The 15,123-nt window shown below is 41.0% G+C and overlaps 1 protein-coding gene across 1 annotated transcript in view; it reads left to right on the forward strand.

The window, feature by feature from the left end:
* CEP192 (centrosomal protein 192) overlaps positions 1-14,729 on the forward strand; it is a 94,403-nt gene extending 79,674 nt beyond the window's left edge. Inside the window, exons 36-44 of the mRNA XM_054723643.1 lie at positions 255-360; positions 804-1,011; positions 4,024-4,103; positions 4,663-4,758; positions 8,343-8,462; positions 8,905-9,026; positions 11,537-11,663; positions 12,362-12,420; positions 14,552-14,729. Coding sequence (XP_054579618.1) covers positions 255-360; positions 804-1,011; positions 4,024-4,103; positions 4,663-4,758; positions 8,343-8,462; positions 8,905-9,026; positions 11,537-11,663; positions 12,362-12,420; positions 14,552-14,693 — 1,060 coding nt within the window. The 3' untranslated portion in view covers positions 14,694-14,729. The remainder of the gene's footprint in view (positions 1-254; positions 361-803; positions 1,012-4,023; positions 4,104-4,662; positions 4,759-8,342; positions 8,463-8,904; positions 9,027-11,536; positions 11,664-12,361; positions 12,421-14,551) is intronic.
* The last annotated feature ends 394 nt before the right edge of the window (positions 14,730-15,123 follow it).

Below are 15,123 nucleotides of genomic sequence, written 5' to 3' on the forward strand. Positions count from 1 at the left end.
GTATTTCTACGGTATGGTCTATTCTCATGGGAGTTTGCCCTGAGGTTCAGGGTTTAATGCTACTTAACTTTTTGTTAGTCACAGAGTTGGAATTGATGCAAAATCAGATGTGTATGGGAGCTCACCTCTGTTATCTGCTCTTTCTGAGCAATAAGGAAATACTTGGTTATTGATAGGATAGTATTTATAACTCTTGTTGTTGCTATTAAAGTATAGGCTATTCTTGGTTTTCATTACTACATTCTTTTCTTAAGGAGTAAGCTACAGATTCTTGTGAGTCCTAATTCCTCCTCATCCACAAAACAGTCAATGTTCCCATGGAGTGGTTTGATCTATATTCACTGTGACAATGGGCAGAAGGTACTTGTTAAAGTTTTTTTTTTGAGCAACATTTCTCTTAACTTGTGTTGTATCTGAAGTGTTGTAATTCTTATTAGCACTTACATTTCAGAAGTCAAATGAAGGGGTCTACTCTTTCAGCCCAACGAGATTAATTCAAATAGAGCGTTTGGTGCAGAGGTTTTCCATTAGTGATCTGAATGATTTTCCTGGGAGGGGGCAGGAATGGAGAGTGGGGCCTATAAGCCATTATTAATTTATAAAATTTGCTTTGAAAAAACAAGGAGTTTGGGGACAGGGGATAAAGCCAAAGATTTATTTTGATCTGAGTAAATTTTAATTTATAAATTCATCAAGTATTTCGTATGGCACTACTTTTCTCTACCATGACTTAAAAATAAGAGTTGTTTCTTTAAAAGTTGCAGCTACATTTGTGTCTTATCCCTTTATTTGGCTCATTTCAGAAAATTGTGAAAGTTCAAATTCGAGAAGACTTGACTCAAGCAGACCTTCTCACTCGTTTGGCCTCCAACCCATTGGGAATCCCTTTTCCAGTTACTGAGCCTTTAACTAGACATCTTGTAAAGCCAATGACAAAACCACCTTCCACAAAAGTTGAGATAAGAAATAAGACTGTTATTTTTCCTACAACAGAACCTGGTGAAACTTCAGGTATCGTATCACAAGATTATTTAATTCAAATGTCACAGACATACTGAGTGTGTGGAATACTCTTAGTTAACCATATGTTAGTGATAGGTACAAAATTGTACCCCCTTCAGGACAAAATAAGGTAGTTATTGGCAATCATTTCAATCATGAGATGGACTTGGGGGAGCTTAAAAATCGTAACTATAAGCCCTAACCAGTTTGACTCAGTGGATAGAGCGTCGGCCTGCGGACTCAAGGGTCCCAGGTTCGATTCCGGTCAAGGGCATGTACCTTGGTTGTGGGCACATCTCCAGTAGGGGGGTGTGCAGGAGGCAGCTGATCGATGTTTCTCTCTCTCCCTCTCCCTTCCTCTCTGTAAAAAATCAATAAAGTATACTTTAAAAGAAATCGTAACTATAAGGCATTTGATAAATCTGTGTATTCCAGGCGTCTTACATTGCTGGAGGAAACTACATGCTGACTTTATTTGATTTTATATGGTCAGAACCATCCTTTCCCAACTCTCACTAGATTTTTTACTAGAATTGCAAATAAGTTAGCTGAAGAAGAGAGGAAAGTGGGTAGAGCCTTGCTCTGTCACTTACTGATGTCACTTTGAGAGTCAGTGTGTGTGTGTGTGTACCTATCTCTTTCTCTCTCTCTCTCTCTCTCTCTCTCTCTCTCTCTCTCTCTCTCTCTTCAGTCTAAAGGACTAGGATTATACGTGGGACCTATTAGAAAGAATTTGGGACCATCTGTCACTTGTCCCTCTAGCTCCTTGTCTCTTTCATTGATTTTTGTCTTCCACTTAAGCTCAGTTTCCTACTTTCAGTCCCCTCTTAGATTTTGTCATCACCAATAGCTATGTCATATTTTCTCTCTCCGTTTCAAGCCTGTCACTTCCTGAACATCACCCTCCTGTCTTTCCAGCTCACTTACTCCAGAAATTACAGCAGTTATTTGACCTCATTCAGACCTCCCGGCTACTGATCCTACTACCTTTCCCCTCTCCATCACCCTACTCACATCCCGCTTCTCTGATAACCCTCCTTGAATTCTGTGGTCTATCATTGTAATTACTGCTTCACATTCTTAACTTTTTTATGCCCCTCTCCCTCTACATTCCTATCTGGCAAAACCCTAACCCATGTTAAAACCAGTAGTTTACCTACTCCATGTTCATACCTTAGCAGCAGAGCATTGCTGGAGAAAACAACATGCTGACTGATTCATGAGCTCCACTCTCAGATCAACAACACTAGGCTCTTTCCCAGCCCTCCTTAGTATGTGTCCATCACCATCTCTAACAGTATTTAACAGCTCCTTTTTTAAAAAAATATTTTATTGATTTCAGAGATGAAGGGAGAGAGAGAGAGAATACAGAAACATCAATGATGAGAGAATCATTGATCGGCTGCCTCTCGCATGTCCCACAGTGGGGATCGAGCCTGCAACCCAGGAATGCGCCCCACTGGGAATTGAACCCTGACCTCCTGGTTCATAGGTTGACACCCAACCACTGAGCCACACAGCCGGGCAACAGCTCCTTTCTTAAAGCTCCTGCTCCAGCTATCCTCCCCTGTTCCTGCTCTCACTCTTTCTGGCTCTTGACTTTGCCTCACAGATCAGTGAAAGGCTTCTGTTTCCATCACAGATGAACCCTTTGGTTTGGAATCTAGGTCCATCTATTCTCGCCTCCTTGGGGACTGCCTCCAGCTCTTTCTCTCTCCTGTGTCATCAGTTTTCCCCACGTTGCTGATCCGTTTCCATTAGCACCCAATGCGCTCTACTTTCACCTATTTCAGAAGTGCCCTCTGCAGTCTTGCGCAGCTGCCTGCTTCCTCAGCACCCTTTCCTAGAGGAGTGGTTATGTTCCTGCCTTCACTGCCTCAGGTGGCTTAGCTGCACTACCACTGTGTCCTGAACACACTCCTCTCCAGGTCAAATCCAGGCCATGTGACTGTGTATTTGACCTCTCAATACTGTCAACCTCTCTTTCCTCCTTGGAATACTTCCTCCTTGGAAGCTCTTTGGGTTTGTCCCTGCCTCGCACACACTTTTTTAGGTTCCACTGCTGATAACTCTTCCTGGACCTGCCTGTGCCCCCTTTTTTCTCTGCTCTCCCTGTGCCCCAGATGTACACACCAGGCACCTGCTCAGCTACTGCATGTGGGCCTCTCACAAAAACAGCTCTTGTTCCACCCGTGAAACCTGCTTCTGCTTCAACCTCACCCATGTCTCTCAGTAAGTGGCACCACTGTCTGCTCATTTTGCTGAGCCAGATTCCTGGAAGTTGCTTTCTTTTCTTCTCTTTTCTTTTTAAATATATTTTTATTGATTTCAGGGAGAAAGGGAGAGGGAGAGAGGATAGAAATATCAATGATGAGAGAGAATCATTGATCGGCTGCCTCCTGCATGCCCCACACTGGGAATTGAGCCTGCAACCTGGGCATGTGCCCTGACTGGGAATTGAACCCTGACCTCCTGATTCATAGGTAGACACTTAATCACTGAGCCATGCTGGCCGGGTGGAAGTTGCTACCTTTTCCTTACCTCCCTCCTGTCCAATCCATGAGCTAGTCCCTTACAGGCTGTCTTCAAAATAAATCCTGTATCTGCTCACTGCTTTTCCTCTCATTGCTGCAGTTCAAGTCTGAGGAAGTTACTCATGCATCGTCTCTCAACCTCATGCTGCAGTGACAGCTTCCCAGGGCTCCTACTTTCACTCTGACCCCTTGCCGTCTCTCCTCCACTGCAGCAGTCATTTCTTAATCATGGAAGTCACCTTATTGCTCCCTTGCTTAAAATTAAGCCTTTCGGTAGCTTGTCATTGCACTTTGATTAAATCCAAGTTAAGATACTGTCAAACGTGATTTTGTTAGAAAAATACTATAGTTCCTGTAGGGCTTCTCTAGGGATCTAATGATTATGTTTTTTTCTCTGTGATGAGGAAATCATAGTAATTATCACAGTAATCTGCTTATTTACTTACCTCTCCAAGAGATTGAGTTGTTGTACATGTGCTCCTTTTAGAAAATTATCTGGAACTTCAGAATCATGGTAACACAGAAGTAAAGTGGTATCTGTCATCTTTAGCTCCACCTTATGTCAAGGTCAGTAATCATTGCTGCTGTTATACTTGTTTTACTGTTTAAACTTTAGGTAGGGTGTTTTAAAAGTTGAATTATGAATATAGGTTGCGATTATTGGCTTTCTGTTCCTAATTCATTTACTTGATTTTCTCTAGAGGTTGGGTTAATACCTGCCCCTGTCTTTTTCGCGAGGTGGTTTTGAGAGTCAAATTAGAGAATGTATGTGAAAAATGTACTTGCCCCATTTAATGCTATCTCCTACAGCCCTGATTTTTATCTGAAATAAGTTTATTTTGAAAAATACAAAACATTTGTTATAGAGTGGAACAATGTGTGTGTGCACGTGCACGCACATTTTTCTCTCCCAGGTTCTGCATACCATTGTGTGTTTGCCACCAGTGGGAGCTGTGCAGGAGGCAGAACTGAATGCTCTTTGCCACTGAGTGTTAGCCTACTGTATCCTGCAAGTGATCTCTGCCAGTGGGCAGTGCTGGAACTGAGTGTTGTCATGTGTGTTGTTTAGAACACCGCGGCCTTTTTTACCTTTTTTCATTTGATTGTTTAAATGATTACTTTGTAGGCAGTCGATGAAAGTGGAGATGTTTTTAGAGCTACTTATGCAGCATTCAGATGTTCTCCTATTTCGGGAATAATGGAAAGCCATGGCACCCAAAAGGTGAGTCTTGACGTTGTTTTACGCCAGCTCGTGTTGTTGGCCAGGAGTGTCTCCTTTGTTTCCACCAGAGCCGTTTGCTTCCCCTAGACCAGTGCTGCTCACAGCCAGGCTGCCACAGGGGAAGAGGCTCACACAATCAGTGGATTGCTTCCTGCAGCAGAAAGTCTTGCTCTCTAACAGCAAAACAAAATACCATGCTTAGTCGTGTGATTGATTCACAGTCTGATATAAGCACTTCATGTGGCTGCAGGCTGCTGGTACTTAGAACTTATTTCAAGTAGCGCTAATCTAAGCAATAGCTTTGTGGTGATGGTTAAACAGTTCTGGAGATACTAGTATCCTAAAAACCTGTAGAAACGGGTGAATTGTATGGTATGTGGATTTATATCTCAGTAAAACTAAAAGAAAAATGAGCGTACAGGATTAGATTATCTCCCAGGAATTCTTCACACAGTACTTAACATAGAAATGTAACCTCCATGATTTTTGTTGTGTTCATACTGTATATCCTGGCCCAGAGCAACACGTATCATCTTGTCAGATCACATTTGTAATGAATTTTAGGTCTGGTTTCTTAATTTAAGATGGGGCCATGGGAACAAGGCACATCATTCTGGGACCATTTATGGAAGCATTACCAAATAGCACAATTATTGATGTACAGTATATAATAGAGTTCCAGAAGAGGGAAAAATTAGTTACAACCTAATTCTTAAAAGATGTACACAATAATTTTTACATCAGAATTTGTTGTGGGATTAAATGAGCTAATGAATGTTAAAGTGCCCATTATGTTCCCACTGTGTGACATGCAATAATATTAGGTTTTCTTTCTTTATTTTTTGGGGTTGGAAGGAGGTGTAAGTGGTATTTGTCTAATACATGGTATTGCCCCCCAGTAGTTCCTGATAATTTGTATATTTTCATCATTTAGGACATGGTTGTTTTCTTTCTTAATCTTCTAAATGTCCAAAGCATCTTTTTTTTTTTTTAAATATTTTTTATTGATTTTTTTACAGAGAGGAAGGGAGAGGGATAGAGAGTTAGAAACATCTATCAGCTGCCTCCTGCACACTCCCTACTGGGTATGTGCCCACAACCAAGGTACATGCCCTTGACCGGAATCGAACCTGGAACCCTTGAGTCCACAGGCCAACGCTCTATCCACTGAGCCAAACCAGCCAGGGCCCAAAGCATCTTTAACAGTATAACTTACTAATCTTGATCTCATTTCGATCAGTATTCTGCCTTTGCTTCCATGCTCTCAGGCTTGCTGGCTGCATTGTCTCTTATGTTCTATAGTGACAGAAATTAGGTCACGTAAGTGTTTTAATGTTAAGTTCAGACTCAAATACTGATTCATTGTCACCCTGACTAGTAGTCAGTATTTTTCACACTGAAATCTTTTTTTTTTTAAATTACTTTATTGATTAAGGTATCACATATTTGTCATCAACCCCCTCCCTCCGTTCCCCTCCCATCCCCCCCCACACGCAAGCCCCCCTCCCCCTGTTGTCCATGATCATTGGTTAGGCTCATATGCAAGCACACAAGTCCCTTGGTTGATCTATCTCCCTTGTCCCCACCCTCCCCTACTTTCCCTCTGAGGTCCTACAGTCCGATCATTGCTGTTCTTGTTCTTCAGTCTATGCTGTTCATCATTTCCCCTAGATGAGCGAGCTCATGTGATACTAGGAATACACTTATAGGGACTGAAAACGAGACAAGCAATAATGGTTATGCTGAGAGGCAAATGAATCAGTCTGTCACACTGAAATCTTTGATAAAGTTTCTTGTTAATGCTGGTAAACTTTTTTTTTTTAATATATATTTTATTGATTTTTTACAGAGAGGAAGGGAGAGGGATAGAGAGTTAGAAACATCGATCAGCTGCCTCCTGCACACCCCCCACTGGGGATGTGCCCGCACCAAGGTACATGCCCTTGACCGGAATCGAACCTGGGACCTTTCAGTCCACAGGCCGACGCTCTATCCACTGAGCCAAACCGGTTTCGGCAATGCTGGTAAACTTTATAAAACACTATTTTTAAATATTACAACTTTCTCGTTATTGAGCTTTTTACAGATTGTATGCATACAGTTCATATCTCTATTAACTTCTGAACATCGGTCAGTGTAAATGGTCTGACTGATGTTCAGAAGTTAATCATAAGAAAAGCTGCTACATGTACCATAGTGGTGCTTGTCTTTTCTACCTCCTGTTATGCACCTACCTTTCCTTTGCATTTTCTGGGTCCTTTCATTCCTCTCCAGTTAGTGACTGTGCTGCGCTTAGTCCTTTACCACTAGGCCAGCAGACGGTTCATCAGCATTGCAGTGGAACACAGTTGTGTGTCTGGAGTTGGACCTTCCTCATTTAGATGTACGTCTCTAGAATTTTTTCTCTTTAAAAGGTATTTATTGATCACATACAAAGTAAAGAAAACCTTATCCCATCTAATAAAGAAGGAATATGCAAATTGACTGTCAATGCCATCACAAAGATGACAGCGCCCACAGCAGAGGCGGGGTTTCCGTAACACAAGATGGCTGCACCCACAGTGGAGGCCGAATTCCCATAATGAGCCTTAGCGAGCAATCAGCAGGGACCTGAGGCTGCATGGTGCTAGGCTGGGGCAGGGGACCTCAGTCCGTGCCCCCTGCCTAGCAGGGCTTGACGGGGGCCCTGAGGCTGCACCATCCTCCCAGCACCGAGCGGGGAACCTGAGGCTGCGCCCCCACCTGGCAGGGCTTGACAGGGGACCTCAGGCCGCGTCCCCCGCCCCGGCAGGGCTTGATGGGGGACCTCAAGGCAAGTCCCCTGCCCCGGCTCCAGGCCAGGGGACCTGAGGCTGTGCCCCCCGCCCAGCGTGCACTGGGGGAACCTGAGGCTGCACTCCCCACCCAGCGGGGCTTGATGGGGGACCTGAGGCTGTGCCCCCCACCTGGTGGAGCTTGATGGGGGATCTGAGGCTGCGCCCCCCACCCGGGACTGGGCCGGGGTACCTGAGGCTGCGCCCCTTGCCCAGCACCAGGCTAGGGGACCTGAGGCTGTGCCCCCTGCCCGGTGGGGCTTGATAGGAGTGGGGCTGGCCAGGTCTGAATCTCGCCCAATGGGGGTGGGGCTGGCCGGGTCTGGGTCTCACATGATTTTGAGGTGTGCATGGGTGGGCGGGAACTTGACTCTGGTTCCCGTGGAATGCCCCAGACTCTGACAGGAGGAGGATTGTCATATACATTTTACTAATTTTCTTTCATCTCTGACACTTCTATTATAGAGAAAGGGCAAATAGCAATATTAAAATATTTCCTCTAATTAATTTCCTTTTAATGTGCACGAATTTTGTGCACCAGGCCACTAGTATGTACATAAAGCCTTAAAGAATAATGTATTTTGGATCTGGTACAGTAACAAGCCTACTAAAAGCAGAATTGTTCAAATTCTTTTTTAATTAGGGGAAAAACTAGCCAATGCAAGTTTTTTTCCCTTTAATTTTTCATGCCAATACTTTGAGTTGGTAATCTAACTACATGTGTGTAAGGTTCAGTGTCTAAACTTCTCTCCTGGGTGTATTGTTTTGTAGGTCTCTGTTACATTTTTGCCCAGAGATAAAGGGGATTATGCCCAGTTTTGGGATGTTGAATGTCACCCCCTTACAGAGCCTCACATGAAACATACCTTGAGATTTCAACTTTCTGGACAAGTGAGTATTACACTAAATTTAATTAATTTATTGTGTGTGTATACTGAAAGTATAAGTGAAACTGACAGGAAAAACTGGCCTGAAAATGCAGAATATTTTCCTGGTATTACTCTAATTTCATTAATTCTGCTGTATAGCCTTATCTTAATTTTTTCATTTATCTTTATTGATTGGCATGTTTGAAGTCTGGATTTGACTCTATGAAATCTCGAACTTGATTAGATAAGATCGTGTGTGTGTGTGTGTGTGTGTGTGTGTGTGTGTGTAAGAATCTGAGCAGTGGAAAGTAAAGTATAGGGTTTGTGATTTAGGTACTTTAAAAATCTTAAGTCTCATTTTAAAAAATTGTGAAGGAAATAGTAGAATTAAAAAACGTAAATGTCCTTATATTTTCCTAGACTATTACTTCTTCTCCCACACCTTATGCTTTATTTTTATACAGAGTGTCAAAGCAGAAAATGAGCCTGAAAATTCTTGTGTTTCTACAAATACTCTTATTAAAATAGATAATTTAGTTAAGCCCCGAAGACAAGCTGTGTCAGAAGCTCCTGTTCCCATACCTGGGTATGTTGTTTTGTCATTCTTACAAATGTTCCCGGTACTCTATAGAGGTACAGTTACATTCAGTAAAATGCTCAGTGACCTTACCTATGAGTTTACATGTGTTACTACCACTCCAATTGCGATAGAGACTATTTTTTTGTTCAGTGGAAAGTTCTTTTGTGTCCCTTTGCAGTTAACCTCCACCCTCACCCCAAGGTTTGTCCTGTTCTAATCTATTGCCATAGGTTAGTTGTTTGAATTTCATATACATATGCACTCTTTATCTGGCTTCTTTCACTTAACATACATTTTTGGGGGATTCGTTCGTGTTGTTGTGTATATCTGTAGTTTGGTCCTTTTGTTTAGTATTCCATTGTATGAACATTTCATTATTTATTCATTTTCCTGCTGACATTTGGGTGGCTTATAATTTAGAGCCATTATGAATGAAGGTGCTGTGAACATCATTGTGTGTGTATTTTGTGGACATATTTTTTTCATTTTGGTGGAGATAAAAGTATCTAAGAATAGAATTGCTGGGTCATATGATAAACATGTATTTAACATTAAAATAAACTGCCAAATAGTTTTCGTAAAGTGGTTGTACCATTTTACATTCCAGAAAAGATTTTTAAAAATCTATGGAAGTAGATTCTTAAAAACTTTTAACGATGTATATTGTATACCAGCAGCTTACACAACTTGAATGATAATATTTAAGTGTTTTACCTAATGAAAATGTTTCTAATAATCCCTAACTGATATTTAGGTCTAAGTTAGTTCTGCAGGAAGATGCTTGTAAGAATATGGTAAATACCTGCTAAATTTACTATAAATGTGGTTGTTTATTTCTAGTAGGAGTAAGTAATGCAATTTGTAAGAAATTAGAATCCTTTAAAGAATGTGTTCTAATCACAATCTCTGTGCTATTTACTCATTCGCTCATCTCATGCTTATTGACTGGGTGCTCACTGCATTCTGGGTGGTGGAGATAAGACAGTGAGCAAAACTGCCCTAGCTCTTGCCTCCACAGACTTCACCTTCTGGAGGAGGAGCCACATCACAAATAATCACACTTAACAGGCTTGATTACAGCCTGTGGAAAGGACTGGAAGGAAATAAATGGGAAACACGGGGATATATATCTGAGAAGAACCTCCCTAAAATGGGACTTTTACGATGAGAATAAATGGAAATGTCCTAGGTGAAGAGGACTGTGTAAACGACCAGGGTGGCGGGGATTGTTGGCCCTTGAGGGACTAAAAGCAGCCCGCAGGCCTAGAGCACAGAGGAGGGGGTGCGCTATGAGCTGAGGTCCAGAGGGAGGTGGGCAGAGCGCATGCAGACCACACACGGCCTCATGTGTCAGGTGTTTATCTGGAATGCTGCTACAAACCATTGAATGACATGATGAGATTCAAGTACTTAAAGAAAAATCCTTTTGGCTGTATAGTATGTACTGATTTGAAGGAGGAAAGAATATAAGCAGTGAAACAAGTCAGAGGGTATTCTTATGCAGTCCAGGGCTCAGATAGTGTCAAGGAAAATGATGAGATATAGACACTTTTTAAGTATATAGGAAGGAAATTTGAAGGACTCAGTGATGGATTAGACAAAGGCGTGAGAAAAAGGGGAGTCAAGGTCAGCTCCCAGATACTGTTCCCCTAGCAGAAAATATCTGGAGGATCAGATTTGAGGAGAAAGGGCACAAGTTTACTCTGTATTTATGGAGCCATCCTATATAATAAAATAGGATGCAAATTGTCCCCTCGACTGGGAGTTTTTGACCAGGGGGCGGGGCCGGCTGGCCAACCGCCCGAGGCCCCTCCCCCCATGAATTTGTGCACTGGGCCTCTAGTAAGAAGATAATTATGAGGTGATTGGCTATGCTGCCCAGAGATTCCATCTGAGCTGAGAACCAAATCTGGGAGTCACATAGCTGTGAGGTCACTGAATCGCCTGAGATGTGCTTGCCTAGCAAGAGTCCATGTGAGCAGATCGGGATGTTCATGGCCAAGCCTTGTGGGACAGTGGCATTAGAGGTGAGGCAGTAGAGATGAGCTTGCACAGACTGACGAGGGGCCAGAGAAATGAAAGTCAGCAGCGTGGAATCTGGAAGCCAAGGCAAGAGGAAGTCCCTACCATCAAGTGTTGCCGAGAGGCCAGAGCTTGTGTCATACTCTTAGAGTAGTCTGTGTTCTTGTAAAAATAAAGATTATCAGTGGACTACACTGTGAGAAGTCAGCGAAATAGACTAGTGCCACCTTTATAAGCTGGGTTTGAGCTAAGTGGAGAGCAAGACTTAGTGAGAAAGAGGGTTAGAGATGGTGCTGCCCTCCTGTGTTGTATAGCAGCTGATCCCAGCAGCTCTGTAAGAGTGCTGCTGTCAGCATTTCATCTTTACACAACTTAGTTAGATGGCCATTACAAAACTCCTTTTTAAGTGAGTTGTAGGAGAAAACACAAAGTACTACTCCATAATATATCTAAATTGTTTAAATAACTTCATTTTAAACCTATTTCTAAAGCAGACACCTTGACTTGACCTGCCGTGGAGTTTATGCCCCAGAAGATGTGTATCAGTTTCTACCAACCAAAGTTGGGGAATCAAGGACTTTAAAAGTCAACTTGCGAAATAATTCTTTTATTACACACGCGGTAAGTTGGAAATACTATTGTGGGTTTTAGAAAAAGAAATTATCCAATTATTTGATAAACATTTTCTTGATAATTAGAAGCTTATGTTTTAGATTATAGCTAAGTTGTAATAATGAGTTATTTTTTTAAATGCCTTAATACCATATTTGTAAAGAAACTCATAGAAAGTTCATGACCCTTTATCTGAAAATAAAAAATTTAGCACTTGCTTTCATCCTTTTTAAAAAACTTTTTCTCTTTGTTCTGTATCATCAGACCCAACATATTTCTGGATAACACTAGAGTAAATACATATTGAAATTCCCCTTTGTGTGTTTTTCTTTTTGTTTTTGTTAATCCCCACCCAAGGATATTTTTCCATTGATTTTCAGAGAGAGTAGAAAGGAGAAAAAGAGAGAGAAACATCGTTGTGAGAGACACACATGGATTGGTTGCCTCCCACACACATCTCTTCCTGCGCCAGGGATCAAACCTGCAACCAGGTGCATGCCCTTGACCAGGAATCGAATCCGTGACCCTTCAATGTGCAGGCAGTGCTCTAACCATTTAACACACCACCCGAGGCTCCATTTATGGGTTTTTATGAGCATTTATTGTCTTACCTAATTTTGTGGCTATACTTAAATTTGTAAATGTAAATGTATGTTCAAATATCTAACTTGCATAACTTTATAAAAGTGTTTTATATTAAATTGCAGCTGAAGTTTTTAAGTCCCAGAGAGCCTTTCTACGTCAAGCATTCAAAATATTCTTTGAGGTGAGTTTATTATAAATCAAAATGTTCTTATCCTAGTGCAGGAATTGGTTGTCAGGACATCAAGATTTCTCTTGGGAGCGAGGACTTGTGAGGCCTCCCTCTCTGGCAGCCCCTTATCTTCATCCCCAGCACCAGCGAGCAGTTAACACATGGGTCTTAAATAAGAAAGGGAATGAGCTGCAGGGAATGCACGTCACGGCTGACTCCTGGTGTGCTGCACAGTGTGGCTGCCCAGACCTCACCTTGTGTTTTGGACTTTACATATGATTCCTGTTACCCAGTGCTGTGCCAGCCACATACATACATACAACCTTAATTATCTCGTGAGTAACTTGAGAATGGTTCCTGCTTCAAATATTATTTTTACTATGCTGAGAATCAGCAATTTAAATTTTCACTAATTTGGACAAAAATTAGTATTCCAGCCCTAACTGGTTTGGCTCAGTGGATAGAGCGTCGGCCTGCAGACTGAAAGGTCCCAGGTTCGATTCCAGTCAAGGGCATGTACCTTGGTTGCAGGCACATCCCCAGTAGGAGATGTGCCGGAGGCAGCTGATGGGTGTTTCTCTCCCATCGATGTTTCTGACTCTCTATTCCTCTCCCTTCCTCTCTGTAAAAAATCAATAAAATATATTTAAAAAAAAAAAAAAAAAAAAAAAAAAAAATTAGTATTCCAGATTAATTGGGAAAACTTTCATTATGGTATTTTTCAGTTCTCATTCTTCAAATACCCTATATTATTCTTAAATCAGGGCCTCATTTCCTAATTGTCGTTGCTCTTTTTCTACATGATGTACATTAAATTGAAATCTCAAACTTGTTTGTCCCTGTTATTTAAGTTCTGTTGGACTTAGTACTGAAGAGTAATTTTATCTTCATCTTTAATTAAGCCACTTAATTATTATAAGGTATTTCATTTTACATTAGGAGACTATTTAAAAAACGCGTTGTGTTCTAAGAGAACTCAAACCACTCAGCAAATGTTCTAGGACCTTTTTGACTGAGTCCCTGAGACGGCAGTGCTGTACTCGGAGCTTACACATAGAGCTAGGAACTGCAAAGGGGTTGCACTTGACTTACCATTCCAGTGCTAGAAAAATTTAAGCTGTCATACATTAGAACACGGCTTTTCTGTGCAGCCCTAGCTGCATAGTCATGTTAATTAGCATCTAAAAGAACTTAGAAACATGGGAAAGTATTTTTAATTTCAGTAAAATTGGAGCAATTTACATACAATAGCATTTAAAATAGTATCATAACTTACATTTTGTTTGCTTTGAACATGTACTCTTTGAACATATTACTTTAAAATATTTCTAAATGTTTATGCTTTGAAGATAAATAAGGTACTTTTATACTTTATTAGTGACAGCTATTTATTATTCTGAACACGATGAGTTTCCAGAAAGTTTTCATCCATATTAACTGTCATTATAGAACTTAGGATAAATATGTAATGTTACAAATTCCAGCATCAACTCTCATAGCAGCAGATCAGTATAAATTTGATAAGAATAAGATAAACTTGTGGCCCTAGCCGGTTTGGCTCAGCGGATAGAATGTCGGCCTGCAGACTGAAGGGTCCCAGGTTTGATTCCAGTCAAGGGTACATGCCCGTGTTGCAGGCTCAATCCCCAGTAGGGGGCATGCAGGAGGCAGCTGAACAATGATTCTCATTAGTGATTTCTCTATCTTTCTCTTCCTCTCCCTTCCTCTATGAAATCAATAAAAATACTTTTTTTAAAAAACCCCACAGACTTGTGTGTAAAGCACTAACTCTGTGATCTATTTAAATGAGTACACTGTAGCTTGTAGGGTGTTCTCATCCTTTCTTAGGTAGACAGGCACCTGCTTTTGCAGATGGAATAGGGAGCTCCATACCCAATGGTCAGAACTCTGATTTCCTCTTTCCTATTTTTATTGGTTAGGCAGGAATACATATGCAGTACTTTTTGAATCAGATTTTAGATTTCTCTCTTTGTGCCAGTTTTGTATTAAATAATAACATCAAAGAAATGAGAAATACATTTAGGTTGAATGTAACTGGACTAGTTCTCTCTGCCAGGCGTTAGGCAGGTGATTTGTTTGTTGCCGCAGCATCAGCTGCTGACATTTTCCTTTCCCTTTGCAGAGCCCAGCATTACATCAACATGCCCGTGCAGTTCAAACCACAGGCCGTGGGCACATTTGAAGCTTTGCTTGTTGTTCAAACTGATGAAGGCAAGAGTGTAGCCATTCGACTAATTGGTGAAGCTCTTGAAAAAACTAACTAGGATACATTTTGTGTAAAGTAAATGGACTAAGTTATATTTTGGTAACTTCATTTTTCTACACTACAATTATGCTTTTGTATATATTTTGTATGATAAATTCCATGTATAAAAAATATTTTATGTATAAATAGTAGATTTTTTGTTGTTTTGAGAAGCTAATACTGAAGACGTGACTAAAATATCATGTATCTAGCCTACAGTATTGTAGTTAATTTTTGACGGGAGAAGAGAATTCTATTTTTGAATTGATTACGATATTCTGAATAAAGATGGTATATATTTTAATGTGCTATATCTAGAAATAAAGTTAATTTTCACTGAACTTGTCTTTTTTTTTTTAATATGTATTTTATTGATTTCTTTTACAGAGAGGAAGGGAGAGTGATAGAGAGTTAGAAACATCGATGAGAGAGAAACATCGATCAGCTGC

The sequence above is a fragment of the Eptesicus fuscus genome, chromosome 12 (genome assembly GCF_027574615.1).
Source record: "Eptesicus fuscus isolate TK198812 chromosome 12, DD_ASM_mEF_20220401, whole genome shotgun sequence".
In the NCBI taxonomy this organism is placed as follows: Eukaryota; Metazoa; Chordata; class Mammalia; order Chiroptera; family Vespertilionidae; genus Eptesicus; species Eptesicus fuscus.